Source organism: Sinohyriopsis cumingii, chromosome 18 (genome assembly GCF_028554795.1).
Source record: "Sinohyriopsis cumingii isolate HCF-2022 chromosome 18, ASM2855479v2, whole genome shotgun sequence".
Taxonomy (NCBI): domain Eukaryota; kingdom Metazoa; phylum Mollusca; class Bivalvia; order Unionida; family Unionidae; genus Sinohyriopsis; species Sinohyriopsis cumingii.
The window spans coordinates 32434407-32461025 of NC_142978.1; the positions used below are offsets into that span (position 1 = coordinate 32434407).

The 26619-nt window shown below is 37.1% G+C and overlaps 2 protein-coding genes across 5 annotated transcripts in view; both read left to right on the top strand.

The window, feature by feature from the left end:
• LOC149776332 (uncharacterized) overlaps nt 1-4799 on the top strand; it is an 86730-nt gene extending 81931 nt beyond the window's left edge. Inside the window, exon 14 of the mRNA XM_089942843.1 lies at nt 673-4799. Within this exon, the coding sequence (XP_089798969.1) occupies nt 673-783 (111 nt within the window). The 3' untranslated portion in view covers nt 784-4799. The remainder of the gene's footprint in view (nt 1-672) is intronic.
• A 21490-nt stretch (nt 4800-26289) lies between these two features.
• Nucleotides 26290-26619, top strand: part of LOC149776333 (plexin domain-containing protein 1-like) — a 46372-nt gene continuing 46042 nt past the window's right edge. For 2 of the 4 annotated variants that reach the window (XR_016416297.1, XR_016416298.1), the window contains exon 1: nt 26290-26556. Coding sequence is in view for 2 of the 4 variants with exons in the window: in XM_089942844.1 (XP_089798970.1) it covers nt 26469-26556 (88 nt within the window). In the remaining 2 variants the exon portion in view is untranslated. The remainder of the gene's footprint in view (nt 26557-26619) is intronic. The other 2 variants (XM_089942844.1, XM_089942846.1) reach the window with 1 other exon arrangement.

A 26619-nucleotide genomic window follows, 5' to 3' on the forward strand; every position in this document is an offset into this window, starting at 1 on the left:
GGATAACGATCTCTGCCATTAGTAATCGTTGGAACTACTTGTGTTATTTACGAAAGAAGGACTGACCGCGAAGTTGCGAATGCATCGACTTATTTGTTTCATTTGCAACTTCACAGTCAACCCTACGGTCAATCCAGTTGTAGAAGTAGCCAATATAATCAACATAGATTGCAGTTTCTTTTATTGCGAAGAAATTTCCGGCGAACAAAGTGTACTATGTAAAGTATTGCGTCGACGTATATCTGAAACATATTTATGTCCTAAGGAAATAACCGAGGTGGTCTGGACGAAGAACAACCTTTAATTCTCTTTTGCAGCATGGTCATATGATTTCTTTTTAGCGAAACTTATCCAGGACAGACGACGCTTGATAATATGACAAATATATCTGGTCTTTTCTCTTTCACTCAGGGAGGTGATAATAATGTTGTTGATGATAAAGTAATTACAACGAAGGCAACGATAATGATGCTGTCCACGACAATCATCATCAACCGTCGTCGTAGTAGTAGTTGTAATAGTAGCAGCAGTGGTATTAGAAGTAGTTATTGTTGTGAATAAAGTATTATTATTATTATTATTATTATTATTATTATTATTATTCACTTTACTTTCATTATAATTTTTGGATACGTACAAGTGTTTTTCAGCTTTTTCTGTTTATAATTTCAGAATCGCCCAAGTGCTTTGAGGGAAAGGGTAAAGAATGTTCGGGATAATTTCTTCAAAAGTTTTTCTGATTCCAGCGAAAAATATAGATTAGAAACAGAATCAGAACTGTAGCGTTAAACAAAACTTGTTATGCATTGTGTCTAAAAACTAAACAATTATTCCTATCTATTTAAATGTTCCTACACAAATCTGATTTTTTTTTCTATGATTTTATATGACTTTGTCGTTATATATTTTTTTAATAAGTTTTCAAGACTACATTCTTTATTGTACACAACGAAAGGCCGAAATATTAGATTTTTACATAGAAAATAATGATCATATTGATCAACATCGGATCTGTACATAGGAAATAATGACACGTTTTTATCAACATCGGATCTCTACAGAGGAAATAATGACACTTCTTTGTATCAACATCGGATCTGTACATAGGAAATAATGACGTTTCTTTAGATCAACATTGGATTTTTGCACAGGACATTTAAAAAAATATTTGAATCATCATTGGATCTGCGCATAAGAATAATGACACTATTGATCAACATGCTAGATAACCCCATAATCGGCATTTAGTTTTGGGTTGTCAGTTATTAAATACTTCTGAAACCGGAACTGGTAGGAGGTGAACTTGTATGCATGTTGCAAACAGTCACAGTGGAGAGAATGTTGACACGCCTCCTTGCTGCTTTCATTCAGTGGGACTGAACTTTATTTGTACGAAGTGTTATAAAAACACGATGCCTAAAGCAGACAACTTTTAGTAATGGCTTCTCCCATGTCCTCGAGAATTAAACTTGGAATATTCTAAAATAAACTAAATTTAGCACTCATTAAAATAAGTAAAACAATTTACCTTTACCTGAGTAAACATTAATAACTTTAAAAAGACAGGAAACATATTATAAAATATGAAGAAAAAAGCTAGAAAAATGTTATCGACTATCTTCATTGTATGCGTTTTCTTCCCAATTTACCTTTGAAGTCCAGGGAGTGAAAATGACTAAGTGGAGCTTTCCGTCTTTTGAAGGAGCGCATCTGAAGAAAAGCCAAACTTTATAATCTATAACCAAATTACATCTAAAAATCATACACCAAAATAACGGGACTTAAAGGTTAACATATAAGAGGTCTTTTTGTTTTAAAAATAAGTAGGATAACCAATGACGAAACCCTGGGAAATTCATTTTCTTTACAAATCAAACCATTGTGCAAAGTACGACACTGTAGAGCGAAACCTAACATGCATCCGATCAACCCATATTAACATTATAGATTGACAAGGAGGTAATTGGATACTAATGGGCATTTAAAATCGGATTTAGAGAAATAAACAAACTGGAATACTGCAATCTTTGATTCTGAAAATCTATCAATTCGAAACGACTGCTTGTGATATAATTTCGTTACGTTTTAATGTGTTACTATTTTTCATGACTTTTCCATTTATTTCCATCACAATATCGTTCTTCAAGACTTTTACATTACTTTCCATGACAGATTTATTTCCAGGAGTCCGCAAAGACTTTCCAGAACCGTGCGAACCCTTGTAGATATTATCTGTTGTAAATAACTGTAATTGGAGAGAGAGCTTTGTTAGTTTTCAATGATTAATTGTTTGATTATAAGAAGTCGGTATTGTGGAAATATTTATCAGAGTAATTCGCCATTTTCTAGGAACAGACGTCATGATGTACAACATTCACGAGACTTGATGATGGCGCGGATTAGTTTCGTAACATGGTATACGTGTTTAGTAGGTTGAAATGGGGTTAGAGCAAGAAAAAATGTTTTATGGAGCCAGGTAGTTCCTGTGTTAATTATAAGGTGTTGTTCGGTTGTTCCTTTCAGTGTTAAATATTCATGACAGAGTCCGATATTTCTACCAAGGAATGATTAGGAGGGAGTCAGTCCTTTGTCTTTAGATATATTGCATTGTGCTTGTGGATGCTGGTGGTGCAAGGGCACATGTAGGGTGTGTGTGTAGTGCGGTTCGAGGCTGTGTTTTTGATTAACTTTGTGATGGACAGGAAGTATTAACGTTCCTCTCTCATAGTGGAGAAGCCATGCAAATGGGAAACTGAGAAAAGGTATGCGAATGTGAAAAAGGGAAAAACCATGCAGTTGTTAAGTTATAGTTGTGCATTTGTGGTCGTTGACTGATTAGCGGAAACGTTCTTTGTAGTCTGCGCGTTATGAGAACTAGCAGTTGACAACGACTGTTGTCTTGGAGTCCTTGGAAAAGGTGAAATTAAGTAACTTACAGCTAAACTGATGCGAAGTGTTTGATTCGCAAGGTAGAGAGAACCTTGCTTGTAACAGAATTTTGACGACATGTCTAAATGTGTTTTTGCAGTGCCCGTTATACGTGCATTCACTATTGTTCGTGAGAACCAAGGGCTTTCGTCCTCGTTGTCTTTGTTCCTGCAGTTGATCTTTGAAGAAGATTTTTGAAAGAGTTAGGGAAGAATGACCCCACAACCGTAGGCTTCTGAGTTGAACCGTGTCACCCAACTTTCTCACCCACTCCATAATTGATAGCTGCGCCTAACTGGCTATAATGTGTGTACCATCTACCTGTTTGATAGTACTTGTATTTGCATTGCGTACTTGTTATTTTATGAAGATATGTTTGTACATGAATGTCGTAGAGAAATTTGTATCAGGTTTCTAATGTCTTTCTACTATAATCATCCCCCAAAAAGGGTAATCATAGCCCAAAAAGGGTAATCATGGCCCAAAAATGGATTTGCCATTTCAGTTTAGTACTCAATACCAATGAAATCGTAAGAGGGCTTAAGATGCTGGATTACATTAAAATTGTAAGTATAAAATATTTTGTCTATTCACGAATTTAAATATTTAGACAGGTATTTTTCCTTAAAAATGATCCAAGATAATAATTGTGATGTGAACAAATTAGGAAGCAATCGAGTTACGAGCACGTTATCTCGTCATGAAACTCGTTCTTGTAGTGTTTGGCTTATAATATCCAAATTCGGACATTATTATGTGCCTACTAATATCCAAAATGGTGTTTTAAATTTGGGTATTATTTTTTCGACTGAAAATGTGCCAATTGCAGTCTTAAATTCTGACATTAATAGCTGATTTATATAATGAGTAATTAAAAAACACTAAACATACGTGTCAATACCACCCGGTGACCCCACCAGTACGATGCACTTGATGAAGAACAGTTTTCAGTCTAATTGGAGTAACAATTTTCCCAAAATGTGGTGAAAAAGGGATTCAGTTTAGGTCATTTTAAGGGGAAGACTTTGATTTGGGTTTCAATTCATGCACTTTTTCTAAAGTTATTAATTGCAAATAAAACTTCCTGATGGGCCTGACGTAACGTGATATCTGGACATACGTAATGCTCCATCCAATGGAGGCGTACAAATTCTGCTTAAATATTAGAATAGATTGACTGGTAATGATTGAGTATCAGGTCAGTGTATGCGTGGATTTGAACACTTTAGTGCATCAGGTCGACGTATGCGTGGATTTGAACACCGGAGAGCATCAGGTCAGTGTAGGCGTGGATTTGAACACCTTAGTGCATCAGGTCAACGTATGCGTGGATTTGAACACCTGAGAGCATCAGGTCAGTGTAGGCGTGGATTTGAACACCTTAGTGCATCAGGTCAACGTATGCGTGGATTTGAACACCTGAGAGCATCAGGTCAGTATATGCGTGGATTTGAACACCTGAGGGCATCAGGTCAGTGTATGCGTGGATCTTAACACCTGAGTTTATCAGTTCAGTGTATGCGTGAATTTAATCACCTGAGAGCAATATTAACACGTGAATATGAAGGATTATGTAAATATAAATATTGTACTTATATTCTTACCATCATACTTATTGCAAATGACAGTGAAACTAAGAGTTTTTGTTCATTTTATGTACTCAGTTTTTTATATAGAGTCCAAGGTCTTATACATTCCATGTAAATAGTATTTGTGTTACTTATGCATTATATGTCTATACAGTTTTGGTTGTATATGAACCTGCAATTTAAACTTCTATGCCTGTTCGAAGTTCACTTTCTGTGGATCAGAAAATCCTCTTTTGCATACACTGTTCTTAAATACGTATTAATAAAATATGGAACACACAACAGCTTGGACCTCGTAATTCCGTTAAGTTATTAAATGTGAAAAAAATAATTTCTTTCGAATGATATGCTTCGGAGATCGAAAGTTGCTGCAAGATAAAAATTTCACTTGCTGAGGTTGAGCTTTGGACTCCCAGTTCAAGGATCGTGGGTTTGATATCCTCTCAGGCCAACCTGGTTCCGCTGCCTCGTTGTGCACTCGGCATTATCGCTGCTACGTAAGCGCCTTGCTTTCTGGCAACTTACTATCCAGTTTGTTATATTATCTCTATGCCGACCAGCTTGGTGGACAAGTATGTATGCTAAGAACCTATCAAAAGAGTTCCGAACAATTAACTCTGTTAAGTCTTATTTTTATTGTGATGACTTGCTAGAGTCAGTCTAATATATGTCATTATTGTAATTCGAACTAAACAAAAGTCTTCGTAAGAAAGTGTTAAAAGTGTTTTTTGCAAATCACAGCATTGCGCATGTCCATTGGGTCACTTCCATTCTCAAATCTTCATACCGTAGGTACGAGGTATTTTCACGTCGTTATGCTCTTGAATTCGGGACGTCAGTAAATAGTGCATGTAGTCCTCAGTCCCATAATACCTGAAAAGACGTGATCGGTTGAGGAATAAAAAAAACCCCACCATGATTCATGCAGTTTGCCTCATTGTGTATCGCTCCGGTGGCCTAAGTGGTTAGAGTGTACACCTCGATTGCGGGAGGTCGCGGGTTCAAATCCCGGACGAGTCATAAAAAAGACTATAATAATGCTACTAACAGGTGCCTAGCTTGGCGCTCAGCATTAACAGGTTAGTGTTAGGACTGGTCAGCCTGGTTTTAGGATAATGTGACTGGGTGGGACATGATGCCACACGTCTGCGGCCATGATGCCCCAGTGATAGACATAACTATAAACTGCCATAGAGCAGACATCGTAGCGATGTGAAATACAGATTGTTAAACTAGCTCCCATTTCCTTGGCATGATGTAACCACTAATGTATTGAAAGTACCCTTCAACTCAGCCAATATCACTTAAGGTATTTTTGAACTACAAAGACATAACACAGGGATGGTGTAAGTAATAAAGAGGGAGCAGTAAACATGTCGTATATATACAAGATAAGATTATGATTTGCCAAGGGCGAGCACGAAGTTCTTACAAATGAATTTAATTGTCATTTAATTTCGGAATAATAAACATATACCTGTCATGCTTACCTATTTCGTTGCAGGAAATATTTGTTAGATGATATCGCTATGGCTTCAAGGTAAATAGCAAATCATACTAATTAGACATTATTATTTTCCCCTAAAGCCTTACACAGAATATCGTATATATATTGATATTCATAATTTTACACTAACTTCAGTTTGACAAATAAAAGCTGCCTGATATTGTTTGTTTCATTGTTTTCAAAAATTAAAAACACTTCCCAAAAATGTCATCATTTCTCACACGTTGAATATTGACCGATCTCTTAATTGTAAATTTAAATGAGCTAGAAATGTTGAAAACTTACTTTCATTTTTTGCAAAGAATCTTTCACTTTATAAAACAAATAGATTAATGTCTCTGGAAAAGGTTAAATTTTTCAGAACCTAAGTCATATCTTCTCTTCTTTTCTTTCTCTCGCAGAATGTAAAATGGAAATAAAAACAATAAAACCCAGCCTCTTCTCTAAAATCAGATGATGACAGAATATAAAAAATACGTATCTCGAGTAAAGAACTGAAGAAGCGAATATTTATTACTTTTTATGAGACCTGTGATAGAATTCGCCGATTGCCCAAACACATGACAATCGAAATCGCATTCATGTTTGATGTAGAACAGTAAAAATATTAATGAAACTAATAGCAGTCTAGAGAAATATTGACACATGAAGTTAGGATCATTTATAAAATAAAATAAATATAATTCGACAAGTTGGAGAGTCATAAATAATTCTAGGCATGAAATGAACGTGTGTCACGAATAACGGCACGGAGCGATTTCTAGCACCAACACTACTCCACTAGGCCATGCACTCAATTTCCCAACAAAAGACATAATACGGTTGAACGTGTAAACGAAGCAATCTCTGGGCAAGCGGAAATTAACACTCAGCAATTTTTGTTTGGAACTGTATCGTGTTGCTTGAAATTTTAATTACAAATTGATAGTATACCAAATTAGAGGGAAAGCGCTTTCCTTGGATCTCACAGCCTATGTATGGATATATATATATATATATATATATATATATATATATATATATATATATATATATATATATATATATATATATATATATATATATATATATATATATAATGAGGACTTTGTATAGCGTCTAATCTTTAGAAGCTCTAAGCGCTTTACAACATTAGACAACACATGTAAGATAAAAAACATATAATGATATGATTACAGAAACAAACACCATGAAATTAGAAAACATTAAAATACATGCTGAGAATATTTAAGGTAGGAAACATTATTATGTCTTTAAGTTTGTTCTTGCAGTCGAAATAAGTGAGTTTTGAGAGCCTCTTGAATGTTATCACTGTGTCTTTGTGTCTACGTTCAGTGCGCAATTCATTCCACGTTGATGGGCCCTGGTATGCAGAAGACCGCTGTCCATATGACTTTGTTTTCATAGTGGAAATAATGAGTATACGATTGTCAAAAGAGGAGCTTAAGTATCGTGTTGGTGTCTACACATGGGTGAGGTCGGTAAGGTATGTTGGACTAGAGTCCAACAGTGAAACGTAGCACAGAGAACAAATTTTGTGTTCGATCCTGGATCGAATGGATAGCCAGTGTAGGGTACAGAGCAGCGGGGAGGTGTGCTCTGATTGTGGTACTCTAAGTATGATCCGAGCAGCTGTGTTTTTAACTTTTTGAAGTTTTTGGAGCAGATATTGAGATGAACCAGACAGAATTGAGTTACAATAGTCCAGTCTTGAAAGTACTAATGAACACACAAGTGTTTTAGTGGCATCAGCTGAAAGATATTTGTGAATTGATCTGATGCGTCGCAGCTCAATATATGCAGCCTTGCATATGTTCATGACATGTTCGTGCAACGTGAGAGTACTGTCCAGAGTAACACCTAGGTTTCGTACTGATTGTGTGAATTTAATGTTGGTGTTGCTGATATTTATTGTTTGAGGTAAAGGATGTGAATGAGAAAGTCTTTGTGTTGTGATCAGAATGGCCTCAGTTTTATCATCATTCATCTGCAGCTTGTTACATGTCATCCATGATTTCACATCAGAAATGCACCTCTCTACACTTTGGATGGTAGTATCAACTTCAGCTGGGTGGCTAGATTTGTATATTTGGGTGTCATCAGCGTACAATTGGTGAGACACTGGATGATGATCTATGACACTTGAGAGCGATTAAGTGTACAGAATGAAGAGAACAGGTCCAAGAACAGACCCCTGTGGAACACCACAACATAGATCAACTGGGGTGGAGTGTATTCCATTTGCAGATACAATTTGTGTCCTGTTGACCAAGTAGGACTTGAACCACAGTAAGGCTGTATCATGAATGCCAAATACATGCTGGAGACGGTGAAGTAATATATCATGGTCTATTGTGTCAAATGCTGCAGACAAATCAAGGAGGGTGAGGACTGTAATCTTTCCGCTATCCAACGCAGAGAGAATGTCATTGACTACTTTTAGAAGAGTAGTTTCAGTACTGTGGCAAGGGCGATATGCAGATTGTACATTGCTAAAAAGACTGTTTGAATTTAGATGAGATACAAGCTGGGATAGAACAACCTTTTCTAAGATTCTTGATATGAATGGGAGATTAGAAACTGGGCGGTAGTTCTTTAAATCGTTCTGGTATAGTTCAGCAGAGGCTTTACAATGGCAGTTTTGAAAAATGATGGGAATTCCCCGGATGAGAGAGAGGTATTAATAACATCAGTTAGTGAAGGCAATACTGGATCTAAGCACTCAAGCAGCAGTGATGTTGGAATTGGATCAAGTTCACATGACTTTTGGTGCACTCTTCATCACGATTGTACGTACGAAGTCGATAGAGACAGGTTCAAATGATGCTAATGGTTGCCGCTCAAATTCTGTATCCCAACTGTATGGTGACGCCGAGTCGATTGAAATTATGGTGTCAAGCTTATCTCTAAAGGTTTGTCCTTTGTCACGGAAGATATTTGCAAACATGTCCGGAAGGTCGCCTGGAGAGAAGGTAGTTGGAAGTGGTGTTGATTTGTTCCTTGACATTAGCTAGTTAGTAATCTCGAAGAGCTCTTTGCAGCTGGAACTTTCCATGATCTTAGTAGTGTAGTGGGCTGATTTCGCTGCATGGACTATATTTGTGACATTCTTCTTAGAGGCTTCATAGATTTGCCTATGAATAGTGAGTCTGGTGGAATACCAAAGCCTCTCAGCTTTACGGCGGTCTCTTTTAGCAGTGCGAAGCTGGTCCCTAACACTGCTATACCATGGAGAACACTTTTGAATTGATACTCTTCACTTGGTAGCTGGGGCATGTTTGACAAGCAATGAACGCAGGCAGTTATCGAGTTATTCTGCGGTAGGAGGTAAGAAAGTTGTCAAGTTAGCTTGGATGTCGTGCATTAGTTTGGTTCTATTTATCATACAGAGGTTTATCTTAGTAGCAGATAAAGGTGGATGGTTAGGGACTGATACGTCAAGATGGCATATAATGCAGAGGTGATCTGATGCAAGGTCATGGGATACCAGGGAGGACCGTAGAATGTTATCATCAGGTCTATGAAGAATCCAGTCTAAAGTGTGACCGTGTTTACGGGTGGGATGGTTAACTGACTGTTTCAGGTTGAAAACATTAATGGAATCTATGAGTTTTGATGTATTTGGGTTCCCGGGACAGTCAAAGTGAAAGTTGAAATCTCCAAGAATAACCAGGTTGCCACCTATGGAGTTTCCATAGTCCAGGAGATTTGGAATATATATTAATCTGGAAGTTAAAAAAATCATGTCGATTTACAAAATTAACTCAGAATGCTCCCATGACCCGTTCTAACATTGAACCCTATCATACTATTTCATTTTGAGAGAGAGAGAGAGAGAGAGAGGAGTAAGAAAACACGCGTCCTACGGAGTTGCCGCAGCGGCACGCCATCTTACTGAGTCCTCGTGGATGATCGCTACGGAGTGGACATGGTCTCTATCAAATGGGTGAGGTTCGTTGTGTATGACCCCTGCTAACACGCTCTTTAGAGGTAAACTGTAAGATAGAGGGGGTGGGGTGGCAGGTGCCAATTTATCTACATCGTTATCAGATGATTCTACACATTCATGTCACAGTTCTAATAAAGATTATGTAATAGATGTAATAGATGTAATGCAAAATAATATTTTTGTTGATATTGGCATTGTTGTAATGCCTCTAACACTGTACTAATACTACTGTACTTGTTTCATGTACAAAAGGCTGATTGACACCTTTTGCGCTAAGTTTAAGCTTTTTATTTTTTCAAAGAAATCGGAATAAACACACTGACTTGATACCTTGTTGGTCTTCTCTTAAAACAGCAGTTATCCGACTGTTTAAACATGAAAAGGAATCATGTGAAGTATGAACATTTAAATTTCTGAGGACGTCATAGATATATATATATATATATATATATATATATATATATATATATATATATATATATATATATATATATATATATATATATATATATATATATGAATGGGTGTCTGTGTTTGTGTGTGTGTGTGTGTGTGTGTGTGTGTGTGTGGTGTCACTTAAGCATGGCAGTGATTACCTTCATCTGCTTTGTTGGTGAAAGTGTGAAAATAGGAGCAATTATGACCAAGACTTCAGGTAGTTTGATGCCTTTCACACGAATATTTACCATTCTGTGCTTGTTTTATCAGATAAGGAGTTTGAAATTATTTGACTGTATAGTTGGAAAGTTATGCATACAAATGATTACCGTAAGTACTCATATAAAAGTATGATCCAACTACAAACTGCACAGACCCAGATCTACCATTGTATAATGCATCAGCAGATCTGGGTGTATTCCGTTTGTTAGGACTAATCAGAAGAACAGCAACATAGACAATGATATGCTGGCACAGTATGTGATAAGAGAAGAGGACCATTTTTGTTGGACCTGCCTTATATGCAAGTAGGTACAGTACCTTTGTTTATCATGGTGATAATGTTTTTGTTGTTGTTGTTGTTGTGGGGTTTAACGCCATTTTCAGCACACGATAGGCTATACATGGCGGTTAGTATTAATGGTGGAGGAAGAACCCGGGAAAACCCCGGAAAGAACCACCGACCCACGAGAAGCTACTGGCAAGCTTTCTCACATACCCACATTGGCTGAATCCGAGACTCGAACCGCCGCAGACAGAGGTGAGATGGTAGTGATCCGTAACGGAGAGCGCTTTAGACCACTCGGCCACTCGGGGCCCCGTATGGTGATAATGCTCCAGTTTAATAATTATTCAACTCTGAAGACCCTTTATTATGCCCACACTTTAGTATTGTGATACGCACTGTCCATTTCTTCCTAATCGTATCTCCTACAATTCAAATACTTGATACACAGATTGCCCGTGTGGTAACCGTCTGCAGGAAGAAAGGGTGCAGGTTTTACGCATTCCACCCTCACCCCGTATTTCTTGGGGTAGGTTAGAAATCAAAATTTAATATTTAAGTGAAATGTTTAGATATATTATGACGAGATTCACTGCGGGAAGATACATGTGGCAAATTATGTCCCAACTGTTGAGGCATCATCTGAAAATTTGTGTGAGTTGGGGGATGGGATATTGGAATATGTTATTAAAAATATGGCGATATGCGTTATTGAACCATTGAATTAATATGCTAGTAGTTCGAATTTTTTCCTGCTGGCAATATGATGATTTTATTAAGTTTTCACTATTAAGTTTATTTATAGCTTTCCAGTACATTTTATTGCTTAAATGTATTATTTATTTATTATAGTCACATATGCCTTTTGATCAGATACTATTTTTATCTACCTTTTAAAACATTTACGAGTTAAAAAGCATAGAGACCACTTATTTCCGCCAAGATTAATGTGTTCATTTCACTAGTTGGAATGAAGGGTTATAATCAAAGCACTTGAGGTGGTCACATCTGTTTGGCAAGCACTTACGTATGAAGGTCAGTTACAATAAATCTCATATTTACTTGTTTCCTGCTTTCGATCAAAAATGGCAACGAGGGCACAAAATTAGGCCTGGCCATATATTATTTTGTCATTCCATCTATCCTTCCTTCCTTTCTAATCATCCATCACAGTTTCATTTTTGCACAGTAATTCAGTTATTATTGGATTTCAACCAAATATGGTATACAGCTAGATTAGTCCTCCTCTGAGTTTGATTGTCTGACTGATGGACCTCCCACCTATTTACTTCATGATAACTCACTTAATTATGTTTTTATTTGAACCAAAGTTGGTATTCTGCTTGATTGTTATGAGACATAGGCTACGTTCAATGTTAATGTTCTGTGACTTTATTTGAGAGTTACCATCCCTGATTGTCAAACATGCAGTTTTCTTTCTGCACAAGAAGTCCCTTATGTGTTTTTTTTTTCTTCTTCTTTCTTTTCTATTTCAGTCAAATTTGGTATGCAGCTTGTTATGTGACATTGGCCACATTGGCCAAGTTCAGTGTTAATGTTCTATGACTTTATTTGAGAGTTATCACCCCTGATTCTTAGACATTCAGTTTTCTTTTTGCACAAGAAGTCCCTTATATGTTTTTGGATTTCAGTCAAATGTGGATGTAGCTATACTTTGATGCAACATTGGCCATATTTAATAGTGATAGGACAATAGATGTTGATGTATTCCATGCAAGACTGGAAATTGGTGTTACAATTTTGAGAAGCTAATGTAAGTGCGCAATACGAAACTCTGGAGATTTGATGCTAACAAAATTTTATCGCTACAATAACATAGACTTGTATGGTATAGGTAGTCTTTCAGAAGTATTTGTGTTTCTTTTCCTGGAAAGGTCAGTATTGAGAAACAAATGTAGAGAACATATAGTAAAATTATTTGTGTTCTATGTCCTTATGCACTTTTTACTTGGCCGTGGGCGGGACACGAAGTTTGTGAGCAGCAGAAGGGGGCGATCCGACCCAAAAAGTTGCGATCGAACTTTATTTTTGGTCGGGGAAAACAAGTAACTATTTCACAATCCGAGACCTGTACGAGTGCTGATTTTACCCGCAGCAATACTGATTTGATAGCTAGGGAGTGTCACTGAGGATTGTATTAAAATCTGGTTGGGGAGGGGGGCAACAACAAAATGTGTGGTCTATGACGACCTCAACGGAAAATTACTATTATATGTATACAGCATGATTTTCTACCACTCTGGTACATTCTGAGCTCAATGGAAAATTACTAACACCGGTTATTGTTCCGTGGTAGCACCAAAAATTACGCCCTCCATCCCCATCATGGCCCCGTTGTGAGAGTCTCCATTTTACCTGCGGTAATGCTGATTTAATAGTTACATTCTTGGAGAAAAAAAAGCAAAAGAAGATTGCCACGCCCAAGTGACTGATGTTGAAAATTCTGAAATTTTTTATGTTGGCTGACTCAGCGATCTGTAATTAAATCGTTGTTGTAATAATAATGATGAGTGATTCTGCGCTTACCCTGGAAACTCGTACATAGAAATTAGCTCGAGAACGACTGCAGGAAATTAAGAAATATCAATCATTACGTGATTTTGTCAAACAGAAGATGCAACAAGAAGATCACGTCGAATTTACAGAGGGTACATAGCAGTTACTGAAAGCAATTGTCGAATCAACCCAAACAATTGTTACAGCAACTGAGGCAACACAGAAAACTCTTGAATAAAAGAACAGACATAAGTATATCATTTTGATTACTATTTTAAAATATCTTTAGGAAAACCAGCGCTCGCATAACGAAGATTTTCTCTCAGACTTACCTCATGTTTTTAAAGAGTACAAATACCTAGTGAGACTTGGTTTTGAGTACTTGGTTGTGATCCACGACCACATGTACCGTCCTTAGTCTGAAATGACAAATATATTCAGCTTTAGGTGAACAGCAAATTCGGCCTAAGAAGTTATTGGGCACGAGTTAACAAAAAATACAAAGAGATTAGCACAATAGTGCCTGCTGAATTCTGCTTCGCAGTTATATTCAATTATTATTTGCATATAATTTAGGAAGAATGCATTATTTTCATTTTTTTCTTTGTATTATTTTAAAAAATATTTGCGAAACTTTTTCAGTTCTTTACAGATTCCGTTGAATTTCGTATTTGGTCTATATCACGCCTGTGTTTCAAATAGGTAAATTTATCATGTACACCACTTTTCTTTTTTCTCCATATTTCTTTTATGAACAAAATTATTGTTTGCTGCTTTATGCTACTGCACACTAGACAATAAGGACATGGTGGATCTCAATACATTTATATATATATATTCGGGTGTCCTTGCGAAGACCTCACATATTCGGGTGTCCTTGCGAAGACCTCACATATTCGGGTGTCCTTGCGAAGACCTCACATATTCAGTTGGCCTTGCGAAGACCTCACATACTCGGGTGTCCTTGCGAAGACCTTACATATTTAGTATCCCTTTGAAGACCTCACATATTCGGGTGTCCTTGCGAAGACCTCACATATTCGGTTGTCCTTGCGAAGACGATCCTGTTTATAAAGCAGAGCCTGATATAATACTGTACATCACCATCACCATGACAACCATCGTACAATTCGTGGCCGTACAGTCGCCTACTATCCTTTCGATTATGCTCTGTTGTCTGGATACAAAAGTAGGTGAAGCGGGATGTATGATAAAATCGATACCGACAGAAGTATGACAGAAGTATGAAGCAATCTAAATTTCAATTAGAGACTAACCGCTTCCATTTGTTTATATATATATATATATATATATATATATATATATATATATATATATATATATATATATATATATATATATATATAAAATCAGTGCATCCCCTAGGGGTGTAAAACTGAGGGTTAAAAAGCTGTTGGGGTCAAAAATGTACTGACAAATTTTCATCTGACTCGTACTTTTTCAGCTTGAAATTGGATATTGCAACTTGCACAACATACTCTCTCTCTCTCTCTCTCTCTCTAAACATGCAAATAAACCAACAGGCACAATTAACAAACGAATGCACTGTCTATTCAAAGAATAATTTTATTACTTCATTTTTCTTTTAAAGTCGTACTTTTAACAGTCTCCTTATAATCTTTTTGAAGCAATAATATAGACCAACACATTACATATAAGCCAATACAAAAAGCCTAATAAATCTTTTTAACCAAATGGCAGTTAATTTACTGCTTGTCATAAAATGTGTACTGTCATCGGTTTCATTGTACTTCGTCCTAAAACAAATTTATCCAAAGATTAAGGCGGCAAATGATTCATCTTGTTTCTAATAAGTTACACTTTCTTTTATTGCAGTAAAGTTAAAAACCGACAAAATCTGTAATGACCCTCTGACAGTGTAATCCAAATAAACGCATTTGTCTCGGCAAGTTTACTGATTTATTTGTTGTGAAAGAATGTCTTGGGTTCTAATGTGTCTCCAGATATATTGTGCCAAACGAGGGCAGATTTTTTTAAAATTCTTAAACCCTGTCACGATAGGATTATTCACTTTGCAGTCTTCGCAATTAGAAGTAACACCGGTAATCCTAATGGATGTGCCGTATTCCAGTCAAGGGAATTATTTTCTCCATTGTTCATTAAGTTCGATTCACAGTTACTCTTTTGCGTTCTGTTTCTTTCATTTTCTTCACTAATGATTCTTAGTGCACGACGTTTTAATCTGGAGATCACTTTCTAGTGCAACAAGCATTGATGTTAAACGTCAAGACATCTTGCTGAGCTCGATGGAAATCGCATGAGTTCTCGCAAGATTAGGGGAATCTACTCTGTAATAACAATGCCTATGCTAGTCTGTTCCTTATTTTGTATCTTCCCTGCGTTGCAATCCGCAATAGAGGAGCGCAACACAGGGAGTAAACAAAGCGGGGAACTAGTCAATGCATATGCTCTAAGTATACACGATGCCACCCCTCGTCCAATGTAATGGATAATAAATAAATCCTGATCACATCATGCAAAATTTTTGCGTCAAAAAACGCACGGCAACAAAATGTATGCGTCAATTTTCTGCAGCGCGCTTCCCTGACGGACAAATGTGCGTAAAGGGAATAACTTCAATACAATTATGATCCGATCGTCTCAAAGGCATCTACCTCAGAAAACAAGATCTCGGTACCAGAACGTGTCGTTTTGGATATTATCAATTCCACTTGCTTGAGTTACGTGTTGGCCTGGATGTTCGACCGCGTCTTAAGTGTGGTATCTGAACCAAGTCGCGTAATCAGCTTTGTGTACTATTTGGATCTGATGCCGGAGTATTATCGTGAGCGGCGGAAAAGACTTGAGAACGCACCCATCACGGAAAAAGTCAACGATGTTGTCAAAGGTCCAAGCAACTGCTGTTCATGCAAACTTTATTACACTGGTAGATAAGCAATTATACAATGTTTTTCCATTATAATAAGGTATACACACAGTGAATAAACTTCGGCTAGTTGCGCGAGAGCATGGAATAAGGCTACCAAACGGTGTGCGTAAGGCGGGTATACTTACAATTATTAGCACTTCCTCCAGATGAGCCACGGTTGGTTGTGAGACAACTTCCCACAGATGAACCACGGCTAGTTGCGAAGCAGCGCCATAAATGAACTGACTCAAAGAATCCGCACGAGAACGTGGTGTGAGGATATCGAGAGGTATAGCAAAGACACGTAGACACGCTATTAGGACCTCCTCTCCCTCCAGAGGAGCAGCGTTCGATCGTGAGACAGCTTCGCTACTTATTAAGATTGCTAAACTGAAATCACACATGTGGTCGCTGATGAGGAAACCCATCATCGTATCACACGTACAATTGCTGAATAGGCTGATGCGTTTAGCCTTCAAATAATCAAATTTCCAGAATTCAAGTTACACAAGTGCTCTCGTGATCTATAAGGTTACCTGGAAATTATCCCAAGCATAAAAAAGCCAAGCATGATGTGAAGCTTCTTTCGAAAATGCGTACAGGAATTATAACAATATCAAGGCATCTGGGTGAAACGGCAATGTCATCCGAATATAAGGTGGACATTGTTTTCCAGGTGGAATTTACCATGCCTGGTTATTTCACTAAAGGAGGCTCTGAGCAATCTATAATCTCCCGGACACTAAAGCCATCACTGATGAAATTAATAAAACCTAAACAAAGATCGTCGAAAACTTTGAAAAATGCTCTACATGAGGTTCAGGATGGATGTTTTCCAGATAATTGGAATTTCATCTTCATATATCCCTCTGCAAGCCGTTCAGTGGATTGAGTTATATTTTTTTTAAACAGCATGTATTCCACAGCTGACAGTAATAAATCTGAAAAGTAATGAAACCGGTGTTTTGAATGGGCGATCGTGTCAGCCGGCATGCTGAGAGCGGTCATACATATCATGCTTAAAATACAAACATAACCAGATCAAAATTGAGTTTTATAACATTACTGACAATAAAAGTGTGTTTGTTTGGAACAAAAGCCATAGCCCAATTCAACTGAATTCACATGCACGCGAGCGGATTAGACTTATAAATCTGATATTATTAAGAAACATGGAAATGTGAACAGTATGATGCCTCAGTTGCGCGGTATCATAGGTGTGCGCAAAATATTTTCCACGAATGGTTTTGTCGGTACAGTAAGCATCACGAAAATAAAGTTTCAATGTCGATGATGCATGCAACGGAAGATGAAAGTGCCATGTGTCATTTCCGATGACTTGGAATCCATAAACGTTCCCGTGAGTGACTAAAATTCATTGTAGCGAAGATTTTTCACCCATTCTCAGAAGAGCACTTCACGATTCATCAACAATTCCTGCGTATAATAATCATTCAGCAAATGTATAATTAAATTGTTTCACTGTGGCTTGAACGCAATGTTTGCTGACATGTCTGAGACCTTCTTTACCGTGATCCACTTACAGAATCCACGGCCATGTTAGCGGTCAACATTCTTAGAATACATTTAAAAGCATTTTGCTACGCTTTAAGACTCTTTGGACATCAACGGCTCAACTTTCTGTTATCTACTAGCAACATCTAAGACGGTTAGTACGTATTTATACGTAATTATACGTGCATCCGCGTTCCCGATCAGCCTGGTAAATTGTATAGGGCGCCATTACATGTATCTATCGAAGGGAAATCTGCCATAACACTTACTCACAGTTGCCGCGCTCGCTAACATTATAACGGCTGCTTCACCCTTTCAATAAACACGTAGAGTGTAGTAAATGGCTGCTAGTTTCTCATCCATGTTATTTTATGTAAGTGTGCTTTAGCTCCAATAACTGGATTTTGTTCCTGAGAGGCTTCACCTCAAAAGTGCAATCTTGACCTTCATGCCTCCTGCAGTCTTCAACACCTCTTCCCGCGATTAGTTTCGAATCATGGATTAGACCTACCTCAACTTTGGCGCTCACGTATATCACTTGGTGTTCATGTCGGTAACATGCAACATAATACGGTATACAGTTTTTTCTCTTGGTTTTGGCCGATTAGTATGCAGTGGTATGTTTGCCGTGTCCTAGGCCCTTAGTGATTCTGTACAGGGATATGTTTTTCACGAGTATATTTACTTCACGGTTCCCTCGGTAGCTTCGTTAGGGCGGAAACCTTTTCACAGACATTGACCCTTCCTCCCAGAGGTAAAAAGTTTTGGTCCACATCACACACAAGTTTTAGCGATTGCGGCTTGGTCATTACGCATTGAAACTGAGTTGGATTTGCAGTACGGGTTTTCATGCTGCATTGCAAACAATAAGAAGGCATGCTAATAAATTATATATAAAGAATCACATACAATACGACATAAGGAAAGAGAAAAACCGAACATGTAAAAAGCCCCTCTTTTAGAAAAATGGAAGATTATTCCGTCATTGACTTTTCTGCGTAGGTGAAGCATCGACCTTACAAGCATTGTTCTGAAAGAACTGAAAATTCATTGTTTCCGTATATAGTTTGGGCGCTGTTTATAGGCAGGGATGGATCCGTGAAAATTCAACTATTATTGAATCTTATCATGTAATGGTTAAAATGGGACCAGTTGTATGTGATTGTACGATGCGCTGTGTTTTAATGTTCTCATGGATTTCACGGAAGCGCTTGCGTCGTCAAAGACGTCTTCGTCATACACCATTGAGTTCTTTCAATGATTGATGAAACCCCTGTCAGTGATGATCTTAACCCTGAGAACAATAATCTTGTGAACGATGATGTGATGCTTGTTCGACAAGAAAACCCCGCCATAATATTTTCACATGAACGGGACAAAAACACAGACTTGATTTATCTGATCAAACGATTCATATACGTGGGGAAAGAAATCCGGGACAAGTGCAACATGTTGGTGATATTTCGTTCTTTTGTCGTGCATGGCATTGCAAACATTCAATAGGCCTGTTGTGCCATCGACCTTACGTGGGATTAGTTTTGAAATATCTTCGGAGATGACACCGGGACCCACATAGTTTCCTCACGATTGACTTGACTGATAGGCTACGCAAATAACGCTCAGGTTTAAACGTTGATGATATGAGCTTTCGTTTTTCTAACTAGTGGGTGTAGATGAGAAATTATATGACACGTGGCTGGTTGATACGTATGTATGACATTGAGCCTAAATGTCTTATAATAATTACGCTCTTAATCCGCATATTTACAAAGCATAAAAAGATGCATTTGCACGTAGATTCATAAATGGTCATAACACATATTCAATAGATTCGGAGAAAACAAATAGGCATCTAATAGATTATACGATCTATTCTACCGATTCAGGACTTTTTACGTCCTACCTACTGTTACCTTAATAGACTGAAGAATTTTTGGGGGAGGTGGGGGCAACAGACAGATGCCCGCCATATTCCCCCCCCCAAAAAAAAAACAAGTGTTTTTATGTGCTCACGTGTCCCCCTAAGGCGTATATGCATTTTAAAAAAATAAAAAATAATTTTGATTAAAACTTTAGTTAAAAACTAAAGTTTTCGATGGAGTATTTATGGTCCATAGTGTTTTCTAGAGGATTGTTCATCCGCTTTGGAATTTAATATCCCATTTCGGATTCCCATCCCTTATATTTTGAGTGATCTTTACCAGAGATCTCCTAAGTCCTGTGTATGCTATATGTGTGATGCTATATTGTTTGTATGCTATAGATCTGTCTATAAGGACGGCAACTTTGATCACATAATATTCCCCAGTTGTATTATCTTGATACCTTATTTCATTTTTTACTTTTAAGAAATGATGGTTCTTACAGTAATCTGTTGCTTCAGTAAACTTGTAAATAAAACCAGGCCTTATTTAAAGAAACGGTACCGCTTCTATCAACGTGTAAATAAAACCAGGCCTTATTTAAAGAAACGGTACCGCTTCTATCAACGTGTAAATACAACCAGGCCTTATTTAAAGAAACGGTACCGCTTCTATCAACGTGTAAATACAACTAGGCCTTATTTAAAGAAAACTGTACCGTGCAGATCTTTTGTCCTGTCCCGCTTTTCTGGTTCTGTTGTGGTTTCAACAGTCAGTAACAATTATGAAATCTCAGGGTCAGTCATTTGTTTCTACCATCTGGTGTTCAACTTTCAATGCCTTTCAAAACATGCTTAGTTCTCTGTTCAGGTAAAGAAGATTAACTTAGAACGATTTTGCTACAGGTTTCTTATAGCACCGTGTGTGGGGTGGGTGATTTGTATTTTTAGCGTAACTTTAAAAGAAATTCAGTCTTATAGCTGCGATATGTGTGGAAGTTTATAGTGATGTCCAGAACTGGGTCATCATGCCGCCGACATGCACAATTATGTCCCACACGGTCACATTATCCTGACACCAGGTCGACCAGGCCTAACGCTAACCTCTTAATGCTGAGCGTCAAGCGAGACAGCAGTGGGTTTCCTTTATGTAAGTCTTTGGTATGACTCGGTCGGGGTTCGAACCCGCGACCCCCCTCATCCGAGGCGGACTCTCTGACCACGGAGGTCATAGGAGCAGTGTGTAGTGTTGTGTAGGAGGCGCTAGATTTATTATGTAGTGCGGTGTAAGAGGTAGATAGACGTAAAGTTATGATGCATATACTGTCATATTTAATTTATGATTAGAAGAATTACATTAGTTGTGGTTTAGTTTCATTTGGGCATATTTTATTGCAAAAATTTCCAGTGGTACTGAAATACGTTTTCTTAACTTAGAGGGTCCTCTCATTACTCGTTATAAATATACAACGCTGAACGCGATGGCACATCGTAAAATACAAAAAAAAATATAAAGCAAATTTGACAGAGCGCGTGCACGAGAGAGAGAGAGAGAGAGAGAGAGAGAGAGATGTGCATGAGATCACTGTCAAGATAATTTGTTATCTCTAATCTTCTCTTGAACATGGAAATATAATGTTTCTGTCTCCGAGTGGTTATAATTACACCATTTAAAACTACTTGGGGCAATAATTACCTTAGAGCTCAGTAAAATAGACACTCAAAATAGGAATGGTGAAATCGTTTCACTGCTTCCATATAATTAATTTGAAACTGTGAAACTTGAGCTTGACATAGATGAACGGGAAGAGTGCTAAAACCGTAACGGAGTTTTCAGTATATGATATCCAGGATATGGGTCTTCCTCGGTCTTCCTCGGTATTACTCGGTATTAAACTTGAAAGATTGCTTAAAAGACTAAAGAGACTATGTACTTCTGACACTCTCATAAACAGATCATCCCACTATTTTATATCGATGGACAAAAGACGTTTTCCAGCTGAGAGTCTAAAGATTTTGGAATAGCAAATACTAAGAAGTATGAAATTATAATGGGATACATCCAGATTTAACAATGGAGTAATATGTATTTTAATCAATGATATGCATAGTTTTTTTATATCAGTTTTAACAGTTAAGATATTTTTGAATTTATTCCTTTTCTTCTTGTAATATGTTGCTCTTATCCAGGGTTAACAGTAACTGCCATCAATCATATTTTGGCACTTCGGTATCGACCAGTGCTTGTTTTAATCTGAAGCTTTACAAGATTTTTAGATTAGGATAGTGTACAACCGTTTCACTCACTACCCGCTAATTCAAAACAGTTGTTAATAAGTAATATTGAAAGACTTGAGTACATTGTCATAAATACCAGTGTGGCATAAAAATGGTACACTGACCAAAAGAAGATTGGACTGAAACTTGAAAAATATAGTATTTATGTAAAAACAATTGTAAACAATTCAAAATACATGTCTTCCAAATCTTACGAAGCCAGTTTCATAATGAAATCGATCGATAATTCGAAGGTAAGGTGAAGATCGGCCTTTTTTTTTCTCAAAGGAAATGCATGGGCAGGTTTTCAATAATAAGGGAACATCTCTCATTAATAGAGCGATTCAAAATGTAGTGCAATGGTTTCATAATGCATGCAATACTGCCCTTAATTAGATATGGCTGTTTGTATCAATAACGACACCTTAATTAATATAAATACTATTAATGTAAAAGGTACATATAAAAAAACAATCACCACTCAGAATTTCTCTGAAATTGAAGTTATAAATTATATAAATGTAGATTACTAATGAAAGAAAGGATGGAGGGAAAAGAGTATCGAAGGTAAATAATTTCTTCAGAGTTACAGTTATGTCAGTAACATATATTCGCAAAACTGCATGCCTATTTTGTTCTGAGTCGGCAGAGAAAAAAAGTTAGTTTTGATATGGCGTTACGGAAATACGGATGTAAGATTAAACGAATATGTAATACATTTAGAAATCGGAACATGTAGTTCATTAATACAAAGAACCATGTCCAGACGTTAAGGAAATTTGTAACGTCGCCCTTTTAGCAAGATGGGTGGTTAATTGGATTTGGCTGGCGTTATCTAGAGGATGACCTCCCTCGATATTATAGCCCGGCTGGAGTGAAAGAAGAATGGAATTCCAACAGAGAACTGAGCGAGAATGCTGGGAAGAAATAATGCAATACGAGCCCCCTTTGACAATAAATAACAAATTTAATTAGTACAAGTTAAAAACAGCAATTCCAATTCAAGTTAGATTATTTTAGTAGAATTTAACAGGTGTTTCTAATTTGGATTATTTCATCATCATAGCGAGAGGTGAAAAGAGCGCAATGTCCACGACCGATTTGCATCGCCTTTCTGTCTGGATCGTATATCAACGTATCCTAGTTCATCCTTCCTAATCTCTATGCTTTGCCTCTTCATGGACTTCCTGGTCCTTTTATTCTGACCTCGTCTTTTTCCCCGGACTTCTGTCTTCACACTGTCCCGGCTTCGATCCTTCTTTCCCCCGGACTTCTGTCTTCAGACTGTCATGTCTTTCTATCAGAAAGCTGTTCCTTAAAGGACAAAATTACCCCATAATTATTTATACCACACTGTCTAGAGGTACATATAATTCACTTACGTTATTCAGAGGATATTGGCGCCACACACTGCGTAAATTCTGATTTAGTACGGTAGGACATTTACCTCGTTTCCAGCGGCATGTCTTAAATTACCACATGAGCGTCTATCGAATATTACCGTATCATTTTATGTATGCTGCTACATGTTCGATTACTATTGCATGAAATTCACAAATTGTAACTCACAGCAATCGTTAATCTACAAGATTATTCAAACATTACAAAATCAGATATAATTAGGTAATTATTGTTAACTCGTGAGAGTCTGCAACGTCATAACAAACAAAGAAGTTATTTCATATAACCCTATGAAATCCTGAAGATATGAACATTTGGATCGCATGCAATCAATTCTACCAATGAACTAATTGTATAATTAAAAGGTAAATTGCACAACAATTCTAGCAAAAACACTTTTCAAGAAATTGAATAAAATAAAGTGCATAATAACTTTAGCATCAACACATTTCCATGAACTGAATAACGATACATGATATGGAAACCTAGTCATAGGAAACAATGTGCATAAAACCAACAATCAAATAATAGAATATTACGTGAAACTAAAATTGAGTACCTTATTGCTGTTCTCTTTCAGAACGTATGCGGCCTAGCACTAAAACATGCCTTGCTTTTTACAAGACGGCCACCTGGTCCCTTCCTTGTTTCACGAGGAAAGCACTGATCTCTTTATACTTTCCACGGAATCGAAACTCTTTCTTCTTTCAGGAGATTTTCAAACTAAAGAATTTGGAATAAGGTCGTCAATTTAAAGTCTGATTGCTCTAAAGTGCACGCCTTAATTTATTCTGCCCAATTGTAGACAGCGGTCCCTAATTTTCCCCAAAGAAATAATTCCTTTCATCAGCTTTAGACAGCTCGGAATCTGTGATCAACAGTGTGTGACAATTTCCCTTTGAAAAAAATGATAAGTGGACATAGATTCCTATCAAGCGGTTAGGGTTGGTAGCTCAAATGTTTACTTTCCAAGGACCTTGTTAAGATACCCACGTCAATTTTACTGTGTTGGAATGCTGCCCCTTTGAAGTTTACACTGACATGAGGGGTGAGGGGTGAACGAAGAAAGGTCGAAGTGACCATTCACAAAGACTTTTTTGGCTTAAAGGCGATAACATTTTAATGCTCAATGCATTCAAATTAAAAATTCGACACTTCACAACATTAATAATCATATAATTCCATAAAATCATAATGCTATACATTTGGCATTTAGCTATTCGTATATTTTCAATTACACATTACAACACCATTTACGGTCAGTGGTTCTTCATGATGAGTCACAGAGGGTCGCCAGAACTTTTTTTTGCTGAGGTAGGCAAAACTTACCAAAATGTGTAAACTGGTTCGTGAAGCTGCGAAAAAATTATTTTCTAAGGTCTCGGCAAAAAAAGGTTAGGAACCACTGCTTTACGTGAATATTATCTTGTCTTCCACAAGTATAGAGCGCATTATTACACACATTTTATATTGATATGAAATATTTATTTAATATACTGATTTTCTTTATTGTAATACAATAGAACTGGTTGATCATTTCCATCAAGCAATTGCTACGAAAGAATGCACTTTTTTAATTTGGCAAGTAAGATGTGCAAAACCAAGCAAGCGATCTAGTAAGCAAGATGACAAGAACGCAAGAAAGCCGATGAAGCAGGAAATCTGTAGACAAACAGCAAAGCAAAAAACCAAGTTGTAGTGCATTAAAAGAAATAAAACTGAATCACGTGTTTCCTCTTTGTTATTATATCTGGAAATTGTTCTTGATGTTGTTGGCAATCATGCAATTATCCATTTGAATTTCGTACTGTTGCTTTTGCTGTTGTTGTTGTTGTTTTTGCAATGTACAAAAAGGATCGCCAATACCGGCACAAATCTACAAAGTCAGAAATGTCCGTGGACTGTGGAGAAAAATCAACAGGTGCAGACATCCTGTTTCAACTTCCTTTGCGTGTTTTTCACATTGTGACGCATTTTATGGCGATATCCACTTGACAGAAAACATTTAGTGTTAACTTGTCAGTTAGTGGATTTGATGTTTTAGATAGCTGGGGGGGGGGGGGGCTGAAGTAGGATAGACTGTAACTTTCCATAGACGAATGACATTTTGATGAAGCATATTCTACCCTTCTGTACGAATGCAAAAAAAGACAAGTTAATGAGACTAATGTAACGGCATAAAAAACAACATCTTTTTTTACATTGTTTGTTTCTTTTGATTTTGTAGATTCGTTGTGTGTCTGACCTGGCATAGGAAATACATGTAAAATTAAAAGAAGTTTCAAACCCCTGTTTCGGACCCTCTTTCATAATATCCACTTGTCATCTAACGTCAGTAATACTTAGAAATGAACAATGTTTATGTGGTCAGTGGTGAATTTTATGTTTCTTTCTTCTAACATCTGACGGAGATTAAATAGGTCAGCCATTTGCAAAGGAATGTAATACCGAGAAATAAAAACATGGAATAACTAGAAATATTTGTATGTGGTTCAAAATGAATTTTCTTCTTTTTCTTCCCAATGCATTCTCTTTGAACGTCCTATACTTTAACTCCGTATTCAATACCTGTCAGCGAATATACGATTTGAAGTACCGATTTCTTTGCGCAGTATTTATATGGATGCGTTACGGTGCGATTTCGACAGTAGCGTCGTTTCAAGAGTTTGCACAGACAATTGTGCAACTGAACAGTACATGATTCCAAATTGAATACGACAGTATTAAAATTAGCTGTGCCAACCAATGAACCATTAATGTGTGTCATCGTTTTTATTACCTCATGATTTGCTGTTTTGCAGTAATAAAATAAATTGGTGTTACCTCATGACTGTTGTTTTCTAGTAATTAATAAAATAAGTTGCTTTCCGGATGTGAGTATAAATATATACCTATTAGTTTTACCGGGAATTCAACGTTGGCAGTCCCACCTGGCTGCATTATTTAAGTTCGAACTCGGCCAGAATTTACCAGTTACAAACCACAATGTCATGATTGTCGGTACACATCAGTTCTATTGCGTAAACGTATGGATTCGTAAATATCGTAAATAAGTCATTTTAAAAGAACTATGGAGGCCATTCAATCCGCAGTGTTCAGCTTGTTATTTCTGATCAGTATTTCGGTAGAAATACCTGGAATTCGTGTCGGTGATAAAGGTAAGTAAAATAAAAACATCGTATGTTCATACATTGCCAATGATGGTGTGAGTGCGTAACAGT